Genomic DNA, 26,381 nt, shown 5'->3' with positions numbered 1-26,381 from the left:
TAGGCTGCCTCAAAAACTCTCACATTTTTACCCTGCTAAAGTGGCAACATATGTTTTATTTTTTGATAACCTAACTTTATTTGGCTATTCATGCTAGCCATGCTAGTTATATATTGCTAACTTGCATAAAAGGGAGAATTTTTTTTTTTTAAATTACCATTCTGTTGCAGACTGAGAAAGACGAGGTTGTTTCTCAGGTAGCTGGTCATTGTCCTCTGAATTGGATTCTGGCTCTGGAGGCTCAAATTTGTATGGCTGTGTGAATCCTGCTAGAGGGAGCATCCATTTTTGTTGTAGCGGTATTTGACAGGCACAGCTTTTCTTGCGACTGGGCGTGGTCTCAGCGCCTTCAGTGGACACGCCCCCAGCGTTTGAGGGCAAAGAATACTGGAAGAATACTGGAAGTTCGACGTCATTTATTTGAGAATATTGTCCCAGATCATGAACTTGTTGATCCAGATCTGCAGTTTTCTGTAATCTTTAATAATTGCCTTGAACTTACAAACCTCCTCCATTGTGCCAATCTACGTTTAATTAGCAACTTTAAACTTTTTTGCAACAACCTTTTGAAATATACTTAAAAATATTTTTTTTAAAAACTATAAAAAATAAAAAGAGAAAGTTTACAGCAATTGTTGGCCACCACCAGCAGCTAATCGCTTTTAGGAACAGTTGGGTATTTCAGAGATGTTATCGGTGGGATGTTTGTAGGTGAAGGTGTGACAAAGAGGAGAAAGTCCTTATCCAGACCTCTATTTATAAAGTGGGAGGTGCTACCAGCTGTACCACCACTTGGTATCTCCTTGTGGAGATGAGGGGAAATAAACTTGTAGTTTCTAACAAATGGTGTGATACTTTTCTGCTGCTACCTTGTTGTTACTTTGGGGTACATTGTACAGTGACATGAAATCAAACTAACTGCAGACCCTGGTTTGTGAAGGAGGAAAATACCATCTTCTACCCACCTATCAAGACTACAGGCGCTTGAGATTTTTGAATACATTTTTGTTTACTGTGCTATTTTCTTGTGAAAATCAATAAGCAATGAGCAATGTCTAATGGCAGCCAGTTGTTATTGATGGATGACCAGCAGTGCCTGGAGTCCTGCTGTTTCTAAAGGCTGCTGTAGCAATATGTTACTATTACTATATATATATATATATATATATATATATATATATATATACCATGCTTTTACTGTGTCATTTCAGTGCATGTTATGAAGTAACTCAAATTGGTTGGGCAAAATTATTTGGTCATGAGCCCTGATTTTCCTAGCTTTGCATACATTAATTTTTATGCTGATGAAAGTGTATTTTATTTAACAGTCAAATTTAGCCTTTTTCTCCTCTCCCAGTCACCTCAGTCCCACATCCAGCCACTCCCTCCTGCCCTGCAATAACCCCTTTCCCTCCTTCTACTACGGGTCCAATGCATTTTAATATATGCCTCACAGTGGTTTGGTTCACAGCCTAGCTATAGCCACGGGTCTTTTTCTCTTTTTACTGCCAAAATATTAATGAATATGAATTATGAGCTCATACAACCACTGAATCTGAAATGGCAAAAGTACCCCCCCCACACACACACACAGTGTTGCCAACTTAGCAACTTTTCAGACCCTCTTAGCGACTTTATTTCTTAAAAGCGACTAGTAACAAGTAGTGAGTTATTCAGACCATCAGGGGTAAAGTGAGAAATATACACAAATCTATTATATCGTAGGCTAATTTATTCCCCTGCATGCTGCTCAGAGTAATCCCAGTCAGCGGCTCAGGCAGCAGCACAGCATCTCTCCCTCTCCTCTTGCGCTGTGCGCTCGCAGGCAGGAGGGAGAGTGAGTTACTATGGTTACGAGGATGCTCTGAAACTTTGCGACAACAAAGGGAGAACAGGCAGACAACACAGAAGGAGAACAAGGTCATGAATGTAAAATAAGGCGCCGCTCAGTCTTGCTTCCAATTTTGCCCAGTGGCCTCTCGCGTATTGCAGCGAAAAAATCCTGTGGCCCAAAAAGCATTTTCCCCATTACACCATTTTCCACCATTATAAAAGAGACATCTGTAAAACTGTTGACGGGGCACATCAAATTGCAACCAAGTTCAATTATGACTCTTTCTATTATGAATTTGATCCATGGAGGTTTTATATTTGTAATCTTTGGTCTGGTATCTAGGTCTTATTATACATCCATGAACAAGGTGTAGTGGTAGAGAACATAGTTGCAGCTTTGTAGTGATGAAAAAAATGTTTCGTTCACCTGCCACTAACTAACCAACTCATGAAAAACTCATATGGTTCTGTATCTTTTAATAGGCTACCCACCCCCATGACTCCAGCTGGGAGATGTTTTTATTGTCGTCCCCCCCAACAGTGACATGAAATATCCCCCCGTGCTTTAACTAGCAATAAATCACTGAAATCATCCTGCTGCCTCACCAGTCTGTACTTGGGTCCTTCCCTTGTTGCCACTCTCCCTCACTGGCGTGACACTGTAGCTCAATGATTGTTTTAATGCTTGTCATTTCCCTGTAAGTGCTACATCTGTTGCAAACTCTACACGTCCTGTTTCATTTCATATTAGCCCCCGCATCACTTTCACACTGGAGCTCTTTGTCTTTGCATCTGTGAAACCATATGCTCTTTTAATGCTATTTTGTTTTGTTGTTGTAGTCATACTGCTGCATAACATCGGTGTGATTGGCTTAAAATAAAGCTTACATACTGGAATCACACATAATATATTCACATTCTTATTCCAGTTCTATATTGTAGCTTTGGATACAGCTGCTCACAGCATTTTAAAGGGCTGTGAAAATCATCAAATTGTTTGATGCCATCATTGTTTGCGATGACTCACCAGCCGAACTTTTAGATGACAACTGAATAGCCTTTAGTTGCCAGTGGTTTCATTCAGTGAAAATCAATGTACATTCACAAAGCCTAAACATGTGGTTGCGACAAATTTTGTTAGAAAAAAAGATGGCAAAAACAAGGACCCCACAGACCTCATTTACTTTTTTAATAGAATCCCTAATCAGAGATAAAAAGAATAATGGAGGCTTCAGGCAGCTTGAGTGTTTGGAGGGCTTAATGAGATAACAGAGGATCTATGCACAAACAACACCAATTTTCGGAGGAGAGGAAATGGCTGAGATGGGGGCGAAAACAAACAAATAAAATGAGGTCAAAGGAAATTCATTCTGGGGTTGATTTGTTTGCATAATCAACAATAAGCCAGGTTTCAGGATGTGTGTTGCCTCTGACTAATTTAGAATTCAGAGAAATTTAATTGGTCGCATACACTACATGCAGAATAGATACCAGAGTAAACCATTTCACTTGGACAGACAGTTCAGTCTTTAATCTGTAGACTGAACACTGACACTTTTTATTCAAAAACTGAAGAACATCTAAGGAGCAAAGCAGATGTGCCTCATTTTAAGTCAAAATTGTTCGTTTCCCCAACATTCGTTAACCACAGTTTTGCATGCAAAACACCATAACAATGACAACTTATATCAAAGGGTGCTGCCAAAATCAAGAAAAATTAAAATTATCACATTGATTATTGGTTATTACTATTAAACATCAAAATGCTTCATGGTGCTAATCTGTAATGGACTGTACTAATTGTTAAGATTCCGAGTTTATTAGAGAATTTATGAATTCACATTAGTAAAATCTCTTAATCGTCTTAACGTCTTTCAGCTCATTGGTTGGTTTTACAGCCTGCAACTGTTTGGTTCAGTCTCACTGCTGTCATCAAGCAGCAGGAAGATGTTTTCAGCAATAAAGCTCTGATAAACTCACTGTACACTACCTGCCTCAAATGGCAGACAGACAGATTGCTAGATGATAAACATAGTGGAGCTAAAGAGCAAAATATGTTTCTTAGGAGATGGTGGAGCCCAAGAAAAGTTGAAAGGAGAGTTAATATTTACCGCTTGCCATAATAAATCAATCAATTAATGCAGCTTTAACTTTTTTTTAAATACATCATTATTGTATTTGGTGGAGTTCACAATTTTTTCCCCCCTGTGGAGCACGTCTGAACCCTTGTTGATCCACACATATCTGCCTGCTAATGAGATGTGATGAACACGTTGCTGAGATTTTGAAACATGATTAAATGAAATGCTTTCCTAATGTCATACTTTAATTTTAGTAAAGATTTTTTCAGTTAATGAGAACTGGTTATTGACAGAATGTTTCTCTGGTATGGAATTCGAATTTTTGGAGATGTTTCAGAAAAGTTGTGGCCATGTTTTTGCCTCTCAATCTGCTCAACTTTCCTCATGCTGTTAGACTGTCCTGACTGGAAGCTGTTACAAATTAGTAAAGAAGCTAATTGAAGAAGAGGATTACATATTTGTTATTTCATTTGTGCAGTGGGACAAGAGACACAGCACAGAATTAAATTGTTTGTCTTTGAAGTAGATCCTAACAGTGTGATCATGTGCTTAAGAAGTTTGGTACGCCCTTATATCCTAAAAACAACAAAATATCTGAGAGTGACAAACTGCACAATGTAAAATGCAGATCAGATTAATTTAAATTAGGCCAGATTTTGCTTCATCTAAGGACATCTAAGTGTACCTGTCAGTTAAAGGAGCTATATGTAAGAATTTTAGTTTAAACATTCAAAAATGAACTAAAATGATCAACAGAATGTGACAGTTTTGAGGTTATGTCAAAGACATCTATGTATTGTGTTGCAGAGATATCTACTGGTATGCTAACCAGCTATGCTCAGCCTGTCCTGTCTCGTAATACCACTTTGTACCTCAGGAGGAGATAGTGAGTCACTGTAGACTCCAGTCTGCCCTCAGTCCAACATGAGAGGATGAAGAAGTAGCTAGCGCTGCCCAGAGGGTAAGAAACCACATTCGGCGGTGTGATGGAAATAGAAGCAAAGAGTTAGCACTGGCGTTACTTTTCACCACTGGAGACAGCTCTTGGTGAGTAAAGGGAGGAAGTTTGATGCTGAACTTCCAACATTTCTTTTAGACTGATAGGTAAACTGGTAAGTTAGCTGTTAATGCTAACATAGGCTATGTAGTGATAGCTTATAATGGTAGCTAATTGTATATTGTTACTGTTGCTAAGTTAGCTGTTTGTTGAAAGAAAGAGAGACCTATGGCAGGGACTGTGCATTTCTTTGTTTCTTACGATAGGAGTGGACACCCCAACTTTCTGGTGATATGCTTTGGAGTATGAATTCAAGAGGTGGCCAATTCTTACAGACTGTATAGCTCCTTTAAGTGCGATGTCCTAAGACATTTGTCGTTTGGGTTGGCCAGAGTGACAGTTTGGCTCGTTCGAGGCAGTTTGGCAGTCTAGTAGTGTGAGCGACACTACAAGACTGCCAGTGAAACTATTGAACATGTTTGATAAAGATCAGGACCTCACATAAGAGGCAGGGAGCACTTGATGGCAATTAAACCAGGGTGTGGCGACCTTATAACAACACAAGGGAGACAAGACAATCATGACCCTGCTGATGTTCAGATCCTGGACATCAGCAGAGATTTTGACTATGGCAACAACTATGCATGGAGATGCTGCAGCCTGTAGGCTAGCTCCTTCAAACTCTGCTACGTTTTTGTTTTTATCTGTTATGTTATTTTTTTCAGCTTTATTGGTGAAACACATATTACCTATTCATCGTAAAAGGAAGCTGGGGTTTAGATTAAAGAGCAGCAGACCTTGAGACAATCCACTCAGCCAAATCAACCGGACCAGATACCCGGTGGGTGCTGTGTGATCACCCCAGGAGGAGAGGAAGAGCCAGGATAGGAGCCAAGCTGGCCCAGTTTAGACTTAAAGGGACAGTTCACCCCAAAATCAAAAATACATATTTTTTTCTCTTACCTGTAGTGCTATTTATCCATCTAGATTGTTTTGGTGTGAGTTGCTGAGTTTTGGAGATATTGGCCGTAGAGATGTCTGCATTTTTTGAATATAATGGGACTATATGGCACTGGCTTGGCTTGTGGTGCTCAAACTGCCAAAACAATACATTTGAAAAATTCAACAGCAATGTCTCTTTCCAGAAATCAAGATAATCCACAGATTTGTTGTGAGCAGTTTCAGGTCGGAACTATTTCATTTCCTACATGCTTAGTGCCATATAGTCCCATTATATTCAAAAAATGCAGACATCTCTACGGCCGATATCTCCAAAACTCAGCAACTCACACCAAAACAATCTATTTCTGTAAAAGTTGTTCTCAAGTGCAGTGGATGGACACTGTTTCCAGATGTCGAACATTTTATGTAAAGATAAGAACCATATTATTATCTTCACTATCTTGTTGCTGCTGTCTTGCATTTCCCCAGACACAAATTAAAAAAATGAATTATTTCCAGGGTATATACCTTCTTTTATACAGTCTATGGTGTATACATGTATTTATATATGTAAATAATTGTATGATATATATTGTGTCTAGCATGAAGGGGCTACTAACTTAATTTCATTGTACAACCTTGTGTTGCACAATGATAAATAAATGACATTGTACCTTGTACCCAGTAGCAAATTCTACACAGGGCAATAAAGGCAAACAGACACAAAGATATACAAGGTAAAATAAAAAAGATTAAACCAGGAAATCAGGTGTATTACCTTAAAGCTGTATTATTTTGTTTCTTTATACCAATTGGGGGGCAGACAAACTCCACAACAAGCTGACAGACACTTATTTACACACGTAGCAAACACAGAGCAACATTATCATTTATTTGGAGCCATGTCTGAATGGAGCTTTTGGAGCTTTTTACAAAATGTTTAAATCTATTTATTTTCTCCTAATTGGCTTGAAATTAAAATTTCTTATTGGCTTGAAGTATCCTAAGATACCTGCCTGCACATTTATTTATTTAGATAGAGCACAAAACACAAACACATCTCTTAATGGCTCAGTGAGATATTCACTGACCTCTGACCCTATTGCTGTCCATCTTGGAGTTAATGTGTGTAGGCTGCCCTCTGGGACTTATCATTAGGTCTCCAGGGTGTGAGCTCAGACAAAAGCTGCATTTGCATTGATTCAGCAGAAATTTCCATTCGATGCCGGAGTGGTAATTGAAGAAACTGCTGTCTCCAGTAGCATAAGCAGAAAGAAGGAAAAGGGGCAAAGAAGTGAGATTTAAGCCATTGATTTTCTAATTATAAAACTGTCATACCACCGGTGAATATTTACAGTTGCAGACGTTTTTTATAAGATGCGGTTTGGTGCAGGAAAATATAGTACTTATTTTGTACTGTCACTCATAGCTGATTGTTCTAATTGAAAAAGACTATAGGAGGAAGCCCAGAAAGTTACAAACTGTTATCTTGGTAAAAGGAAAAACAAGCAGTCTCCTCTTTAATTTAATGAAAAATAAGACAATCTAGAGTTCATCATGAGTTTTTCAGCATACTAGCAGTGAACATTGGTTTTCTGCATAATGGCACAGAGACAGACTACAGCACAAGGGGGAGCGCTTACAGTCATCTTTGCTGCCTCCATAAATCTTGTGCGTATATCCTATACAAAATGTCAGAAGCCATGAGGACCTCGACAGTGAAAAATCTCTATGTACATGCACAGGGCTTGACCTGGCCTGACCCAGAAGACACCACTGCCATTTTATTGTAAGAGGGATGACATTCAGAGATAAAATATTGCATGGCTGCTTAATCCTCAGGTCCTGACGAATAAAACATGTTGGAAACAAGGTACTAATCTGAGACCAGTCTGCTTAACTGCCACTGATGTTGGCACAAGTGAGCCTTTATGTCCAGTAATGAACAATGTTGTTTTTAAAAGATCTGTGTATAATAGGCTCAGATTTTTACCAGTCAGTGTCTTCTGTCACTAAGTTCACTTAGACCTTTAGCCTAGAGGCACACACATCTCTGAATGACGATAATCATGAACACACATGCAGACAGTTAAGTCATTTGCAGAGGCTTAACTTCCCATAATGTCATATTCATAACCACAAAATGTTATTGCTCCGCTAGCACAGTTGCTAGCCTTTCTGGGATCCACAAGTAAGCACAAATAACATGACCAGGAACACAAAAATCTGGACATTAATAGTTACAAAAGAAAAATTAAACATAAGGAATGTGAACTGCAGAAAAAATAAATAAAACTGTGATTAACTCTAATTATAACAATGTACATTTGACTCTATTTCCTAAAATATATTTCACATGCAATTTGAAGATCTTTGTATTTGTAACATGTGAATAGCAAATCTTGTGTATGTTTTTCATTAAGCAGTCTCAACTTGCTCACAAGGAGGCATTTTGTGATTATTATGGCCAAAAATTGCTGTGCACTATATGCAGCATTTGACAATTATTGTGTTGTAGAGCTCAGCAGGGGTGATGCAAAGATGGGAGTAAGGTGGGCCTGAGACTACAACATCATGGGAATCAATATCCCAAAGGATAAGGCAGCTGGAATGTTGTGCTTGAGGATTGATTTTGTTTGACCTGGACCTTAACTTTGGGTCTGAACTGGATTATTATAATGCAGAACATTACAGTCATAGTTTGCAAGGATTCTACCAGTTTTTACAGATGTATGGCAGCAAGCTGTTGCAGATGATGCAGAGATTGATTCAGTTTGCGACTGTAAATTCCTGGAAGGTCTGATTAAGCTGAAATCCACTCTCATGCAAACATTATTGCTCTGGACAAATAATTACAACTTTGACCTTTTGAAATGGGACTGATTTGTTGTTTGTTGTCTTCTTGTGATTGGAGGAAATGCATTTGTTTGCCCTTTAATTAAAAAACAGGTTGCTCTCTGGGAGGCCTGGTAATGTGGACAAGCAATATCTTCAAAACAAAAACTGTCGTCATCAAAAACCATGCAGGCATCAGCAGACTTTTTTTTGGTGTGTGTTAAGTGAGGGCTGGCTTATGAGAATTTTATCTCTATCTTGATATCTATGTGCAGTACAGTACATTTGTTCATGTTGTTCACTGCTTTGTTTTGCTCTGTGTATAAATGTATGAATGTACACTTTTGTGCAGGTAAATTAAGCTGCATTTTACTATCTATCTATCTTCAATATTAAGATTGTTTGGATCCTAGCTGCCTAACAAGTGATTAAAATATCCAAACCATATTTTTTATTTTACTCTTTCCAAAAAAAAAAAAAAATCACATTTCATTTACTCAAATATTTTAATAAAAGGGTAAATTGCTCCCTAAATCCAACAAAGAAGAAGTAAAAAGTAAGTTAGTTTAAAACAGAATGTGGAAAACTAACAGTTATGATGTCATGTCAAAGACATCTATGTATTGTGTTGCAGAGATAGCAACTCAAATTAGCATGCTAACCTGATAGCCCCAGCCCGTCCTGTGTTGTAATACCACTTGTGCCTCGAGAAGCGATATTCCGATAGTAACGTTATAGCTCAGGTAGTTCCAACTAGGAGATGTTCAAGCGGCGTTACACAAGCTCTCTTAGCTTTTTTAGTCAAATGAATAAATAAAATAAACTCAGATAATGTCAAGAAAGGAAATATTCTTACACTTATTTTCCTTATTAAACAGAAAAATACAACTGTACACCTTCTGAATTTATGTTTCTAAGACTAGCTTAATCACCTTGTTAACTCATTGTAAAACACACTTCATTCACTGTCTTGGTTAGTCTTTAAACTGTTCCAACAATCACCAACTCTGGTTTGGTCGAAATAAATCCTTAATCCACCGAGTTAGATGTGAAAAATATTCTGGCTCTACATGCAGTTACTGCCTCTCTGATGCCCAACCTCCCTCTTGCTGCTCTGCCGGGTATGAATTCGACAGGTGGAGAGTAGTCTCAATTCTTACATATTGCCCCTTTTAAAGGTCCAGTGTGTAACATTTAGGAGGAGCTATTGGCAGAAATGGAATATAATATTCATAAATAAGTTTTCATTAGTGTATAATCACCTGAAAATAAGAATCACTGTTTCCATTACCTTAGAATAAGCTGTTTTTATTGACATAGGGAGTGGGTCCCCTTCCACGGAGGTTGCCATGTTGCACCGCCATGTTTCTACAGTAGCCCAGAATGGACAAACCAAACACTTGTTTTAGATAGGGGAGTTCACATTTTTCGTGAGTTTACCACCATAGTTTCTCCTACACACACTGAGGGGAGGGTGGTGAGAGTGATATTCAAATGGTTGCAAACTGCAATTTCACCACTAGATGCCACTAAATCCTACACAGTGGACCAATGAAGTGCTCATTGCTTAGTTTTTTGCCAGTTTGGGCAACTGGATAAACACAAGACTTAGTGCAGGCTTAATAGTGTCTAATGTGTCATTTGTGCATAAATAATACCAACTTTCTCCGGGCCACTGAGGATATTTTATTTTTATTTCTGAGCCAGGTTTAAAGCTGTGGGATTTTTAAAATGACAACAGTGATGGTCATACAGTTTGCTAAACAACATCACTATAATCTAACGCTAGACTTGATTTATTATATATGAGTTCACTGCTTTGATTGTAACAACATATGGCAAGGGGATGCAGATACCACATTGCAACAGACAATTCAAGATGACAGCAGTTTAACCAAAAAAATCATACATAATATTACACAATACATAACATAATACTTACATGCTTACAATGTTACAGAGGAGACAAAGGCTTTATTGGTGAACATTCTCCAGTTCTCTATCTTCAGATTTCCTCATGTCATTATAGACTGAATATCTTTGGATTTTGAATTGATGGTTGGACAACAGAAACCATTTGATGATGTCACTTTGGGTTCTAAGAAATTTTTATATAGCATATTTCACTATATTGTTGAATTTATCTATTTTGTCATTTTTCATTCACACACTATGTGCAACAATCCCAAGATTTGAATTCTAACATCTTGCTCCATGTCTGCATTTCTAAGAGTGTTGACGTAATGACATAACTAGACAATTTTTAAATTGGAGTTGTGCAAAACTGCCCCCACTCAGACAAAGTTAATGTGAGTGCAATGCAAAGACATACTGACCTTGTTCACCATTGGATTCCACTGTGCACACACTCTCACTGCAGGTAAGGACAAGTAATTAATCCATAATCCAGCACAGGCCATGATATATTATAATTAAGCACAGTTAAGGTTCATCTTGTCAGCAGATTTTTCTGTAGTCAGTTACAAACTGTTCTACTTTAGAGGTATAGCAGTTTATTTTGCAACTCACTGTTTATTTAATCTATACATAAGAATTATCTGAATACGTAGGCCTATTTGCAATTAAAATTTTGAGCATTCACTATCGGATATAATCTATTGATTTAAAAGATTTAAGGAGACTTGGATTCTCTGGCTCTGTAACAGTGGCTACCATCAGTTTTACAGTTACAGCTGTATATTGTAATGTTATCAAAAGTGTCTTCTTCAAGTGGAAGTGCAGTTAGGTTAGCATTTAATTTGTGTCCATGTGGCTGTTTGCCAGTGTGATTATTGAAGATTCTGTCAAACCACCACAAAGTCATGATGGCTGCTTTAACAGACTTGTGCTGCCATATATTTGTATGTCAAGACAGAAAGAGGTGTGAAAACCCACATCCCTTGAGTTTCCCCACGGGGCCAATTGATCTCCCTACAGGCAGATGACTATCTGCATGACTTTATGTGTGTGTCTTTCTTGTGATGCTATCACTTCCTAGTAGACACACTTGCAAACATATTCATGCATATAAAGATAAAGTCACAATACAACAGAGGAAACAGTGCATCGTTTTACAACAAGCATCTTAAAGGTTGTTTTACATGGTGTTGTGCGCTGTTAAATTGATTTGACCCCAAGCTGTATTTACTGAGGCTCAGCCCTTCAAACTGGATGATTAAAATAATAGTCAGAGTAAGCAGAGATGCAAAACTCAAAATATTATCAATCTTTTGTCTTCTGTCTGTTTTTCCTCCATACCATTTCCTCTTGACTTATGGGTCTATTTATTATTTAATTTTGTCTCTGCGTTTATCCCAACTTTCCCTCACTTCACTTCTGTCCCTTACTCTTTAAATCTGTATCTTTTTTAAATGGAATTTTATTTAAAGAGCAGAATATACAATACAGTTACAGGGAAGACAGGATATCCAACCACTTAAATTAATCACATCAAATCAAAAGTTAACAGAAGAGGAGTTATACATAAAAACCTAAACAAAAATACCACAGCTGAAATAGCACAACAAAATAGGAGAATTAAATGTGGACTCTTAAACATCAGATCTCTGTCATTTAAAGCTGTACTAGTGAAAGATTTCACAATCATATCAGATTATCATATTGACTTATTTTGTCTTACTGAAACTTGGCTGGGTCATGAAGTATATGTTAGCCTAACGGAATCCACTCCGCCGAGTCATATTAATGCTCACATTCCTTGAGGCACCGGCCTAGGAGGTGGAGTTGCAGCCATCTTATGCTGACTGCTTTTCTCCTATCGACCTTCTTCAACTAACTTCAACGATTTTTTCATCTAAGCCATCAACCGGTCTCTTAGACCCCATCCCAACTAGGCTGCTTAAAGAAATTTTACCCGTAGTTAGCACTTTGTTACTGGATATGATCAATCTGTCTTTATTAACAGGCTATGTACCACAATCTTTTAAAATAGCTGTAATTAAACCACTTCTTAAAAAGCCCACTCTTGATCCTGGGGTTTTAGCCAACTATAGACCTATGTCTAATCTTCCCTTTCTCTCTAAGATCCTTGAGAAAGCAGTCGCCAAACAGTTGTGTGACTTTCTACATAACGATAGTTTATTTGAGGATTTTCAGTCAGGGTTTAGAGTGCATCATAGCACAGAGACAGCACTGGCAAAAATTACAAATGACCTTCTAATTGCATCAGACAATGGACTTGTCTCTGTACTTTGTCTTTAGATCTTAGTGCTGCATTCATCACCATTGACCATCACATCCTATTACAGAGACTGGAACATTTAATTGGCATTAAAAGAACCACACTAAGCTGGTTTAAATCCTATCTATCAGATCGATCTCAGTTTGTACATGTTAACAGTGAGTCCTCTGTGCACGCCATAATTAGTCACGGAGTTCCACAAGGTTCTGTGCTTGGACCAATTCAATTCACCTTATAAATGCTTCCTTTAGGCAATATTATTAGGAAACACTCCATAAACTTTCATTGTTAAGTGGATGATACCCAATTATATCTATCGACCAAGCCAGATGAAACTAATCAGTTAGCTAAACTTAAAGCATGCCTTAAGGACATAAAAACCTGGTTGACCTGCAATTTTCTGATGTTAAACTCTGACAAAACTGAATTTATTGTACTTGGCCCCAAACATCTCTGAGACACGTTATGTAAAGATATAGTTACTCTAGATGGCATTGCTTTGGCCTCCAGCACCACCATATCTTAAAGAGCTCATAGTACCTTATTACCTGGGAGCCAGAGCTATCAAGCCCCCCTCCTGTGGAATCAGATCCCAGTTTGGGTTCGGGAGGCAGACATCATCTCCACATTTAAGAGTAGGCTTAAGACTTTCCTCTTTGATAAAGCTTATGGATAGGGCAGGCTTAGGTGAGTCCTGAACCATCCCTTAGTTATGCTGCTATAGGCCTAGACTGCCGGGAGACTTCCCATGATACACCTCGCTTTCAGCAAGTATTTCTGCCTCTGGAGCTGCAGAGTCTGGATTTATGATTGCAGGCCTGCTCTATAGGAAAAGTGCAATGAGATAACTTCTGTTATGAATTGGCCTATAATATAAATAGAATTTAACTGAATTGAATTGAAATTTAATTTCAGGGTATCCAGGCAAATTACTAAACATTACACTGATTACATTAAAGAGTGGACTTGCCACACACCAAAAACTCAGCTCCAGACCAAGTTAAAACTTCTTGGTTTTTATTTAAACATTTTTTTACAAGTGGAAGTGCGAGCAATGTTTCACTTGTTTGTCAATTAGGAGAACAAATCACAGGTGTGATCAAAATGCTCCACAGCATTTTGTAGTGTAAATGAATTACGATCACATTACATAGTACAGTATAGTACACATACATATAAATAACCTGGCATCTTAAAAATGGCAATATAAAGTTGTGCAGAGAAATAAAAAAAAGATCAAATATAGCCATAATTCAGATGACTAAATAAGGAGGCTTTCATATATATACAACAATTACTTTTAATCTGAAATTTCACAAAAAATATGCATGTAACACAAAATAGACCTCAAAGAAAACGCAAAGAAAGAAAGATACACCTTTAGAAATTGATCAGACAGAAAGAAATTAACAATAATACATCTCAAGAATAACTTCATTAAAAAAACAAAATCCATTCATAAGTTTAGAGCTATCTTTAGAAAGACTACAGGATTACACATATACATAACATTTTTAGTGCCTTGGAATCCACATAAATACTAAATATGGCATTAAATACACTTGAAGGGTTCATTTGCAAAAACAAATATCTCAGATTTTAATTATTTTCCTAAATCATGTGTTTTTGTACACTCAAACTGGTACTTATCTTCACCTACTGTAAGTTTGGTCTTTGGTTTGAAAATCCATCTCTATTTCCTTCCTTTTTCCTAGTGTCTTTTTTGATGCCGTGCAGTGGGCGGGGCCAAGGGAGTGACGGCGCCTGCATTGTGCCTCTGCTCTGATCCGTCTGGGACTCAGCCTTCTCACTTGTAACTGCCTCATCTGCCACTGCAGAGCTCTCTCTCCCTCTTCCCTCTTCCCCCTCCCACTCTCATTATCTTTATCTGTACACACACCTCCACTCCTTTTCCCTTTTTTTCTAGTTTTCTGCATGCATTCTGCATCTTTACTCACTCCCCTCCCTGCTAACGGAGGTGGGCAAGCTTCCCAGAGCTGGTGCATCTAGCAGGTGCAGCCTCTTTCTCTCCTCCCTCCCTCCCTGCCTCTCTGTCTCTCTGTTCCCTTGCTCTACCAGTGTGCACACACGCTCCGTCTGTGCCTGCGTTTTTTCCCCCCTTCTCATTCGCTCTCTGTCTCTCAGCAGCGGCAGCTCAGGGAGGCAGCTGTATGTTCGTCTGCATCACAATTGCCACAGGTAAAGACAGCTGCATCGTCGGATGTTGCAAACCCCACAAGGGGTAAGGGAGCCTTTGCTGCTGCGGTTGCAAGTCTTAATCCCAGCGTGGGGTGCACATTTCTAATCATCTCCAAGAAAGCATCCTGGAGGGAAGGACGAGCAGAGGATCCCAGCAACCCGACCAACAAATCACAGGCTGACTCGAAAGAGCACAGGCTTTCAGGGACTGAGGAAAAAAACACCACTCAGAAAGAGAGAAGAGAGAATCAGTGGGATAATTTTAAACATTGTGGTCTCTTGTTTGTGTTTTTTCCTTTTATCTCTTGCTTTCTGCTCTTTGTTTCAATCATTTTCATCCACTCCCTGCTTCTCATCCTATTCCTCTCATTTTATCCCTCTGTGGCGGAATGTTCCCTGCAAATAGATGAGAAGAGGTTTTCTGAGTGCTTGCTGCAGTATTAACGGACAGTATACTGAGACGGCGCTGAGCGGACAGCTTGGGGAAATCTGATCCACAGCCGGCTGGAGAAGGAACGGGATCACGCGTCGCAGTTGCAGATTTATCCGCCCTGTGATACCACTGCGTGACAACACCCCTCATTCTTTTTTTCCCCCCTCTCCCTCTCTCTGTCCTCATCTGAGGTGTTGCTTTTTGACTGGATCTGGAATATTAATTGGATTCTACTGCTTTATTTTTAGCCTCACTGGGATTTAGAGCACACATAAAGGAAACAAAGTAGGTTTGGATCCAAAGAGTGATAAATAAAAAATTCTCAAAAAAGGAGAGGCTGATTGAAAAGCAACGGGCAACAAAGATAGTGGATAATCCAAGGAGCACTCCTTCAATTAGGAAAGAGACAGATTTTGGGAGCTGAGGGACGCTGACTCGGCTAAAGCTGTTGGAACAGGCTGCATTGGGAAACATCTTTCATTTTTTTGGTCCTGCACAGGGTGGGGAAGCAACCAAGACCCACCCTGCAAGTTTCACTCCCCTGATTAGACAATACTGTCCCATCGTGGATTGTACATGGAGGGGACTTACATGCATGTCAAGTAGAAATAGCTGTGGATTTTTGCTGCAGTGGCATCAGAACACAGATACCACACATGCACAGATGTAAAGCTGTTCCTTCCACCCATCTCTCTCCTGTCTCTCTCTTTGTCCCTCTTTCTCCTTGCTAGAAGCATCACTTCTTCTTCTTCCTCTGGCTCACCCTGCTGTAAACGTTCTTGAAGTTTACTTTTACTTCAGTTGGACATTGGGAGTTGGGCAGGACTAAACGTGGACAAATCAGGCGATTATCTGTCAACGCCAGCTCTCCCATTTCTTACTAGGTGTTTCTGAGTGTGAGGGTGTGTGCTTGTGTGATTGTGATTGTGTGTCTGCATGTATCTCCTGCACCCCTCCCCTTCTCTCTATTCTCGGACATATTTGTGTATGTGTTATTGAGCATCTGATTCCTGTGGGGTCCTTTTGTAGCCATTTCTTCACCTTTCCCTTTGTCCCTTCTCAATGTCCGACATTGTTGGAAACCTTTCTGCCATTTGCTATCGATGCCTATCACAGGGTTAACCCTCAATGAGCCATAAAGGACGGCAGGGAAGGATGAGTGAGTGTTCTGGGGCAGCTGTTTCCGGGGCGGTGATCCTGGAGGAACCTGAGGCTTCAGGGGCTTCAGGGGGCCGTGGTGAGGGTCAGGCCCAGGATCAGGGTCCCCTTCGCTGTGCGGTTTGGCCTCGCCAGCAGACATGGCTGTGTGTGGTCCCCTTACTTATCGGTTTCATTGGCCTTGGATTGAGCCTGATGCTGCTGAAATGGATTGTTGTTGGTACAGTACGGGATTACGTGCCAACAGACCTGGTGGACGCTAATCGAATTGGTCAGGATCCTATCTTCCTCTCCAAGCCAAGCGGGATTCCCAAAAGTCCCGATACTACCACCACCACAACTACTCCTACAATTGATGGCGGGAACCCCACGCCTAGAACTGTAACTGTTGCGAAAGGTAGAACTCGTTCCACTGCTACAACCACTACTATAAACCCTAGAGGGGGTGGAGCCTCGGGTAGCCAAGTAACCCCTCGGAATCCTTTGAATCGTAACGGACGTGGCCCTTCGGGTTTTACTACAACCACTACAGTGCCACGGACAACCTTCATAATTGGAGGGGCAACATCTAGCCCCTCACCGTCCAATCCAACTGTACTCCATGACTCTACGCAGATGTGGACACCGGAGCAAACTACTACTGAGACGGTCTCCACCACGCTCCCCACACGTACGCACAGCCACCGCAAAACACGTAAGTGACTTGTATCAGTAAAGGCTTGCCACATGTCCTTGATTTTGTGTTCTGGCTCGAAAAATCAATAGAGAGGGACAACATCTTTGGTCTTTGAAAACTTTGAAGTAATATGTTGTGAGTTGGCTTGGTTAAACAGATTAATGAGCAAATTAACTAAGGGCATATCACGGGTGTGTTGCTTTTTCATACTGGCTTAAGTGTGTCAAAAGTGTGTCCATTGGTTGATTCTTTATCATCAAGAATGGTATTTGAACTTCAATTCATTTCTGACAGTGTTGACATTTTACAGTTTATCTGAGACTGTTTGGCTTGCAATTGGCATGCACTACCATCCTGTTTTGGATATTATATATTTGACACTCTTGTAGGCTGAGAGATACAGAAGAGTGATCAATAGCATAGATTGCTACAGTAAGGCTATCTGAAATATTGCAGGACTCAATAATCAATATTTCTGCTGTGGATGGTTAAACTTTTTTTTTGCTGCATCATGTGCCGGATACATAGTAAGCAGTGCTGTGCAAGCTGTGATGTCCTTTCCAGCAACATAGAATAACTTTAAAATGGTGGTACATACAGTGGGTTACAACTTTAGTTTAAAAGGTATTTGGTGATATAGAGTAAGGTGATATTAGCATAAATATCACATAAAGTAGACAAGGACTGGTACAAAGCATGAGTCATGTCATTTTTTATAGATACAATGTGCAATATGATTAGTGCAATGTGATTATTAAGGTGGTATTATTTCTGTGATGAGGAAGAATAAGTTAAAATTAAAAAAAAAACTTAGACATAAGGAAGGAGTGTGGTGCACCATGATTTCTCATGCATTTGTTTATAAAATGTTAGTTTAAATCCTGTTTTGAGTGCAAATGGGCTGCAGCGATGCAATGTTCCAAACTAAAACTGCCTTGGCTAAATAAAGTCAAGGTTAACCTGTAGTGATAAAGTTCCCTTGGTTGAAATACTCCTGCACATTGTACGTAACGTTAGAGCCCTTTCAAGTCATTTTAACAGATAACCTATATTCATTGGTGCATGCATGCACTTGTATGTACACCAAGAGGTGTTATTTACTTGCTGCAACCTCCAAGCTTCAGAGTTTAAGTATTGAGGTGTTGTTTCCCACTTGTAAACCTCCAAACGTTTTTGATGCTTATAATGTTGTGGCACTAACATACTGACACTCAGACAAACTGATTATTTGTTGGTCTGGAATGATCAAATCAGAGTGTTCTATTTCATCTGTTAATGGACGTTGATTCTTCTTCTTCTGTTTTTACCATCTCTGTCCTTGACTCAAGTCACGCTATGCACACATTCTATTGATTAGTGCTATGGGATTTTCTTGCAGCGATCAATGACACACATACACACACATCACACACACATACTGTATACACACAGCTTTCTCCATGATAAATCTCTCTGCTCTCAAAATGGTGTCACATCATGTGCTGGACTTCCCTCTGCTTGCGATGTTTGTATCTCTGATCCTGGCTTGGGCCTATACAGACAGTTTCAGAGTGACAGGATATTTTAACAGTGTGACCTCATGCTCTTTCTCATGTGTGCAGTGGAAAAAAGCTCACAAGTCAGCAAGCATTTAATGAAAACAGGTGGTACAGGCATGTCATACACTGTCAATATCTTCTTGCGCTTTAATTTAACATTACAATTACATTCACATTGCAGTGATATTATACTACTTAATGTCAAGGTCTGGACCGATTAAACATGATATATGCATTTGTTGTGTGTTATGAATTAATCTGTACTGACGTAAAGGCTCTGTAATGGCATTTAAGCTTGAGCATCGTTGCTATTCTCTCATCATATAGTCTGTTGCATGATGGCTGCAATTTATTAAATTACTGATAAACTTAATCACCCAAGTCCAACTGCCGTTGCTTCTGTCTGCTTGAATGCAAAAATGCGGCTGCTTCTTTTGTGTCCATGATCATGAAAACGTCCCCAGATTACACCAGAGATCAGGGAATGTTCCATCTAATAATTAGAAACATAGGGGAAACATTCAAATAATCATTTCATTACCAGGAGGAAAAATGGGGGCCATTCATCATCATCCTTTCATTTATTAATTAACCATTAAAAAAAAGAATGTCATTTCTCCAGCCACTGCTCATGAAAACCATTAAGCCTTGTTGATAGATATCCAAGGGAAAATGTCACTCCTTCTCCAGCTTGCCTAACAAAGTTCTGCCACTACAGAATTGCCGACTTGTTCGATAATCCTAAACACCCTTCACCCTCCCACCCCATCTATTCTACCACCCACAGCCTGCTTTGATTTGAAAAGGCCATAATTTTCACATTAACTATCCATTATGTGTGAATGTGTTATGCGGTATTACTGAATTGCCTGTGTTGGCTTGTGCTCAGAGACTGAGAAAATTCTATTAATTTAAGTATAGTAGGCCATCTGTGTGGTCTTATTGATGTTGTCCCTGTCTTTGTGGGTCAAAACATAGAGATGGACATAGATTTTATCTCACACTGGGCTATGGTGTTCTCACTGGTCTGCTTCGGCCTATGGAGTTAAATGTGGGATCCATAAGTATTTTTTGCTACTGTAAATTCCCATTTGAATGCTCTCTTTCAACAATATCCTAATGTTCTTTGAAAAATAGAAGGCTCCTAGATAATTTAGTGACACTATAGGCTGTAATGGTCATTAGGCATTATTTCATTGTCATTTCTGAGAAATCATGTTTGGTATAGAAAATGGCAAATACCCATGATCCCTTTGTTGCTTTGGATAAGAAGTCAGTAATAGGTGCAAATCTCAGCTGGTAGCAAAACAACACGCTATAGTAGTAGATGTCATCCAAATTTCATCCAGCATCCCAAAGTAAATTCATGTAAAGTGCTGTGTGAATTATCTGATCTCTACAAAGCATAATCTTTATCTTTAGCTTGCCATTAGCAGCACACTCAACTGAATTTTAAGCTTGGTGATTGGATGCTTCTTAATGAAATTGGGAGTTGTTGTTGACCTCTGTCCTGTATCTTTGACTTTTTACTAAAGAGCCAAATATTTTCTAAAACAGTTTATGATCTTTTGTTCCGATGACTCAACCTCTTCATAGCCATCCAAGGCCAACTGGTAGTCGGCTATTATTTTCTATGCAGAAAATGAATGGCACTTTTACCTCCAGAAGCCCTGGTGCAGTGTAGCTTTGGTGGTATTTGGTGACATTCTAGCTTGTCTAACTGTCAAAAAGTCAAGATCTGACAACTATAGGAAGATATAATAGTTGAGACGTCTTACTTCTAGCAAATGTCACTTTGAAAGCATGACTGACATATCTAAATCAGTTGGACTTTAAAAGAATTGAAAACTATTCCCGTGCTGTAAACTAAAGAATGAAGCAGAGACCTGGGAGAGATGATACCATTATAGCAAGCCAAGTGACCTCTGCACTGTAGGGCAAAATGTCAGGTGATGCTTCAGCGATAATGTCACTTGGATCAAGCGAACTGGAAATCGGATCTGTGTCCTTATTCGTCACCCCTCTTAAGATTACAAGTTATGAGCAGTAGTGCAGTAATGCTTCACATAAACTGAAATAGAAATAGCAATAAATGAGAAACTGAGGAAATATGGAAATATTTCTGTCTCAAGGTTCATAAGTGTTCATATATTTATGACTTGAATTACTTCTTTGTAAAATGCTACATATGATCTACACAGAGAAGATGCAACAGATGGATGACATGTCATTCGTATGTTGCTGCTATGATAACAAGAGAATCTAATATTAAAGCAGTTATTGAAATAGGTCATGAGCATGCAGAGGGTGAATGAAAAGGGAATTAATAATGTTAGTAAATATGATGACCAGATGAGTCAATGTAGTGGTGAGTAAATCCCTAGAAAGGTTTATTTAATGATGACAAATCATTGGGACTGTATTTGATGTATGATATGTCCCCAATAATAAAGGAAAAAAAAATCAAAGAAACTTAGATGGTCAGTAGATCCTGGTCTCTGATTGTAGATTATTACATGATTGTCAGGTCCGTGCTTCAGAAGATATTCTGGTGCAGTCTGAGGTCTTTGTCTCCATGCTGAGCCACTCAGTGGGATTAGGTTTCAGTCAAACAGTGGCCCTGAAACCTAAATCCAGATTAACAGCCCATCACCATGACTGTGGAAGCAACAGAATTACATTAGCCCACCTATCAGTCACACACACTCTACATGGGCTTACAAGCAGCCTGACTGCTGAAGGATTGTTTTGATAGATGGTCTGTGGCGGGATGTTTTTCATTAAATGATGCTAAGGCGACATGTTTAAGGGAACGTTTTCTCTTAGCTGTATTTCAGGCTCCCTCAAAGGTACGTTGAAGAGGCCTGAGGAAATGGTTTAGTCATATATTAATGCTGACGTGACAATCACACACAATAAACTAGTGCTTATTGCTGCTTTTTGTGACAACGATCTTCTGAAAGCCAGGGTGATTTCAGGGTTGACATCAGTCTAAAATGGCCTGATTCAACAGACGTGGGGCATCAGGAATGAAAAGTGCTGGGTATGGCAGTTGTTTTTTTCCTGTGTATTTTAAGATGCATTATGAGGCCCCTGATATACATTACCAATCTAGGCGAGAGAAGGCATTGCTTGAAAATGTATATGATCCACTCTGTGACACCTGGGATGCCATTAATGTTGACATTCCTAATACCAGAAGTCTGTCTCGGCCTCTTCCATCCAATCACTTTTGCACAACCATGCAAGTTGTGAAAGAATGCAAGCTGCTGGATGGGTTTCAATGTGTAGACTGACATGTCTCTCAGCTAAGTCATGGCCATTATCACCCAATCTGACCAAGTGGAAAAACATATATATTGTGCAATCTGATCCTGGCACAATTTTGAGGTTTTCAGTCCAACTACAATAGACGTATTTCCACAGCAAAAGCATAGATGGAAATTATTATAATCGAACCCATAATTATTGTTGAGTCTCCACAAGGTGCCTCTACATGTGTTTCATTGGTCAAATGTGTCTTGAAAGTATATCTGTATATTCTTAATTTTGTCATTTCAGTTCATCTCCCACACAGAAAATACCCCCAAATTAACCAAAAATGAACTTCCATCACCGCTGGCCAACACCAAGGGCATCAGTGTAAATGTTTGTATTGCACTAATCATCTCATAGGGAGAGATTTTAGGATTTAAACCAGATTTTAGGTTTTAAACACGATTGTAGAGCTCACAATCTTTACACTTGGATTAGTTCACTGTGAGCTGCTTAGTGACACGTTCCCTATGGTGTTTTTCTATGTAGGTATGTGTGTCTGTGCATGCTGCCCATTCACATCCTTACACGCAAATACACACTCTTGTCTCCACAGCAGCATATGTCTAAGTGTGTCTATATGTCTTCACTGTGTTCCTAAAAGATCAAGGCATTTTTCATTTTACAATACTTTTCAGTCAGTTTATCTCTGATGCAGTTGTTGAGACTGCTGTGCCTGACCACTAACCGGACACATCAAAAACCATCCCGATTAGACTTTTAATTTGGCGGAGATGCCGTGAGAATAAAGCTTAACGTCACTTTGATTCATTCTGATGAAATGTAGGGGGGAAAGTGATGAAATATTAATGATGTGAAAGAGAAACATGTTCAATATGTAAAGGAAAGTGTTAATAATTGAAGATGGCCCTTTGACGAATTATCCCATGCTGAGCATTTCCCTGTACATGCATACTTCTTCAGTGAATGAAGGTGTTCAGGGTGCCTTCATTCCCCACACTGGGTAAGATTGTTTTTGGTCGTGAGGAAAAGAAAGTTGAAAGGTGTTATTTTCTGAGATTTTTAAGAAAATTGATTCATGACTGCCAAGGTTGAAAATCTCCATCTGCCTCTCTTCTCTCACTTAGTCTCTCCTGTTCTCCCCCCTCCCGAGCACATCTATCTTCCCGGTCCAGATGATGAAGTACAAAGTGCTTAAATGCTGCTACTAACTTCAGAGGAGCTGTTAATAATGAATTCAGGTTTAAGCTGCCTTGATTAGATGAGGCTTGCTCCATTTTATTGGAGCCAGTGGCGGGGAAGGTAACGGCTGACGAGATGTAAGTGAAGTTAATTCCTTTTCTGGGATTCACCTGCCCTGCGCCAGCTCTCCAGAGGAGGCTGCCACCTGCTAGCTAACTGCTCCATTGTCCCCATTCTCTGATATGTTTGCTTCTAACTGCTGATGGGAAATGCAGTGTTAGGTTCTTGTTGCGACAATAAAGACTACTTTGGCTTAACGTTAGACTAACTAAAAGAACAACAGCAGGGACCCTTTTCTGCAGGTCATTCCCTCTCCCCCCTGTCCTGTCTCTCTTCAGCTGTTCCTTTCCAATAAAGTCAAAGCCCCCAAAAAATTATCTTAAAGAACAAGGGCAGCTATATGAACAGCACAGGACACCGTACCAGTTCAGCCATACAGCAGCAGTAGTAACCCAGAACTGCCCCCAGCCTGACCTATGATGTCATCAACAGCTTTCTGCCAAACCATTAATGTTTACACACAGAAAAACACAGGCACTGATATCACAAGCTGGGAATTCTTTTGTATTCATTGGTGGAATTGGACTAGCATTGAGTTGTCCCATTCTGACATAAAATCTGTCTTAAACTTTTTAAAGATTCATTTTTTCTTTACTCACTTTTTAACATTTCTTTTACCCCCTTGAGATGATGAATTTATGCCTGACAGCTGTCTGTTAAATGCCAAGACATTCCTCAATTGTTCTGCATTGCAACTAATCTATAAAAGTCTTGTCTTTACTCAGAAATATTGAATACACTCTTGTATTTACTCAGAAGCATTTAGAACCTGTAGTTACTTCAGGGGAGTGTGGACCGTGACACATGGGGACAGGGAACTCGGACTGACCTGTGGATGCACCAGATACTTGACTAAATGAAGTAAAGGTTACTTTTGACATGTGGTTGCCTAGCCAATACTTCACTGGTGCACAACTTCAAAGGCAATGCCTCAACCTGAAAATATTTTAAAAGTAAAAAAAATGTTATTACTAATGTAAAGGACAACAAAGACAAAAAGCTTTAGAAAGACAGATTTAATAGTTTACCTTGCAAAATGTATCAACTTTAGGTCACATAAGCCAAGTGACACAGTTTGACCTCTCCCAGTTTTATGCTTCAAGCATAAAATATTCACCAGTGATGCATTGGTGTGAAGAAAAGCCTCTCCCCCTGCCTTCTGCTCATTATGCTGCTGGCACCTGGCAGTAAACAATGCTATTAGTGATGATAAAATGCTTAGATTGTCATTATTTAACCTCAGTGTACACAGAGCTAGCAGGGAGCCCAACAATTCCGGCCTGAACCAGTTCTAGTCCGATATGATTTCTTTCAATGGCTGAGCTGTACGACTGAATTTTTTCCTCCTCTGCCCTGCCATCCCTCTCTCTCCTCTCTTTCCTCATGTCTCTCACTGCCTGTCTCTCAAGGTCAGCTTCTCTGATTCATATTACCGGTACTCCTGCTGCTGATGTTGACTGGACTTGGTGGAGTGTCATTAAGGGCAGTTGTATATAAGGGAACTCTCAAAAACTAGTTATCCTTTCCAACAAAAAGAACATTTGCATGTTTATCAATTCAGAAAATGAATAAAAGTGAAATGAACACCCCGTGTTCAGTGACTGCCTTACAATGTGTTCAGTCAGAATTCAAGTGATCTTGTGTAGTGGTGAAAAGTTACATTACTACACATAAGTATAATTCTAAGGTACTTTTGTATTTCTATATGAATATATGATACTAGTTTTCAGGGAAATTAGTACTTTTTACTCATGCAAATTTATCTCAGCTGTTTTGCAGGTTAAGATTTTACTTACATTATGATCAGTTTATAAATATGAAGGTTTTTTACACTAAACTACCCAATAGTATATAGAATAGTTAAAATTAGCTCCACCCTAACCAGTTACAGCATTAAAAGGCTACTTATGCATCAGTAATAATACCCAATAGTATACATAATAACAAAACTCTCTGAATGGGACCATTCTGTGCAATGGGTACTTTTAGTTTTGATACTTAAGTTAATTTCCTGTACTTCAATTCATTTTAAGTTTAACTTTAAGTTATAATCCTTAAGATTTCCAACCCTGTTTATTTGGTGACACCTGAGGTTACTGGTTTAACAGCTGCATTAGGTACTAGAGTTTTGTTCACAAAGATGTGTATCGATCACTCGGGACAGCAAACACAACTTGAGTAGCTACTTTGTCTGAAATGCAACAGGAAGAAGAATGCAAGAGTCCAACTTAAATGACTAAAGACTGTCAACAAGGTCATCTTTACATGAAACGCACACATGCACTGGCTTCTTCTGCATATATAAGCGCATATATTGTTTCATGTGAATCCCTTGCACTTACACAATTTGAATCGCACAAGGGAAAGGTGAATTCTGCCAGAAACAATAAAAACAACTATATATGAGGCCATTACAGAATGCAAATACATATATTAAATTTCATAAGAATTATAATGTTAAGTAAAGGATTTGAATTCTTCTACCACTGACCTAGGAGGTGTTTTAAAACTATTGTTTGTGTAAATGATCTTTTGAAATGAGGGCCTGACTAAAGAGCACCTGAAGCTAATCTAATAAATCCATTTTCCTGGCCATTAATTTTGACATCAGTACCAGCAAGAGATCCTCCCTCTTGGTTAGTTATAGATAATGATTCTTTGTATGTGGGTGTGTCAGCGTCTGGTGGCACATTTTTCATGCACATTACATGAGCCACCTCAGCCATCCTCTGCCCTGCAAGAGATATTGATCCCAGTGTGATTGTGGTCTTTTGCCACTCAGCAGTTTAGCAGGCGGCCCTGCAAGTGAGCGGGCCTGCATATGGGCGTGGGTTCTGATTATCCCAAGCTCGCTGCATTTTGCTGCGGTTATTTTTAGCTTCAAAGATTGTTGCCATCTTCTCTCTGGGA

General features: G+C 39.3%; 1 protein-coding gene across 3 annotated transcripts in view; it reads left to right on the top strand.

Moving 5' to 3' along the window:
* The first annotated feature begins 14,137 nt into the window (after positions 1-14,137).
* The window catches only part of LOC122884536 (pro-neuregulin-3, membrane-bound isoform), a 345,178-nt gene continuing 332,934 nt past the window's right edge, over positions 14,138-26,381 (top strand). The window contains exon 1 of one of the 3 annotated variants that reach the window (XM_044214564.1): positions 14,138-17,373. In XM_044214564.1, the coding sequence (XP_044070499.1) occupies positions 16,650-17,373 (724 nt within the window). In that variant the 5' untranslated portion in view covers positions 14,138-16,649. The remainder of the gene's footprint in view (positions 17,374-26,381) is intronic. The other 2 variants (XM_044214566.1, XM_044214565.1) reach the window with 2 other exon arrangements.

This window comes from Siniperca chuatsi, linkage group LG11 (genome assembly GCF_020085105.1).
Source record: "Siniperca chuatsi isolate FFG_IHB_CAS linkage group LG11, ASM2008510v1, whole genome shotgun sequence".
NCBI lineage: Eukaryota > Metazoa > Chordata > Actinopteri > Centrarchiformes > Sinipercidae > Siniperca > Siniperca chuatsi.
The sequence above is the reverse complement of the archived record's forward strand: the minus strand, read 5'-3'. Positions and strand labels throughout refer to the sequence as shown.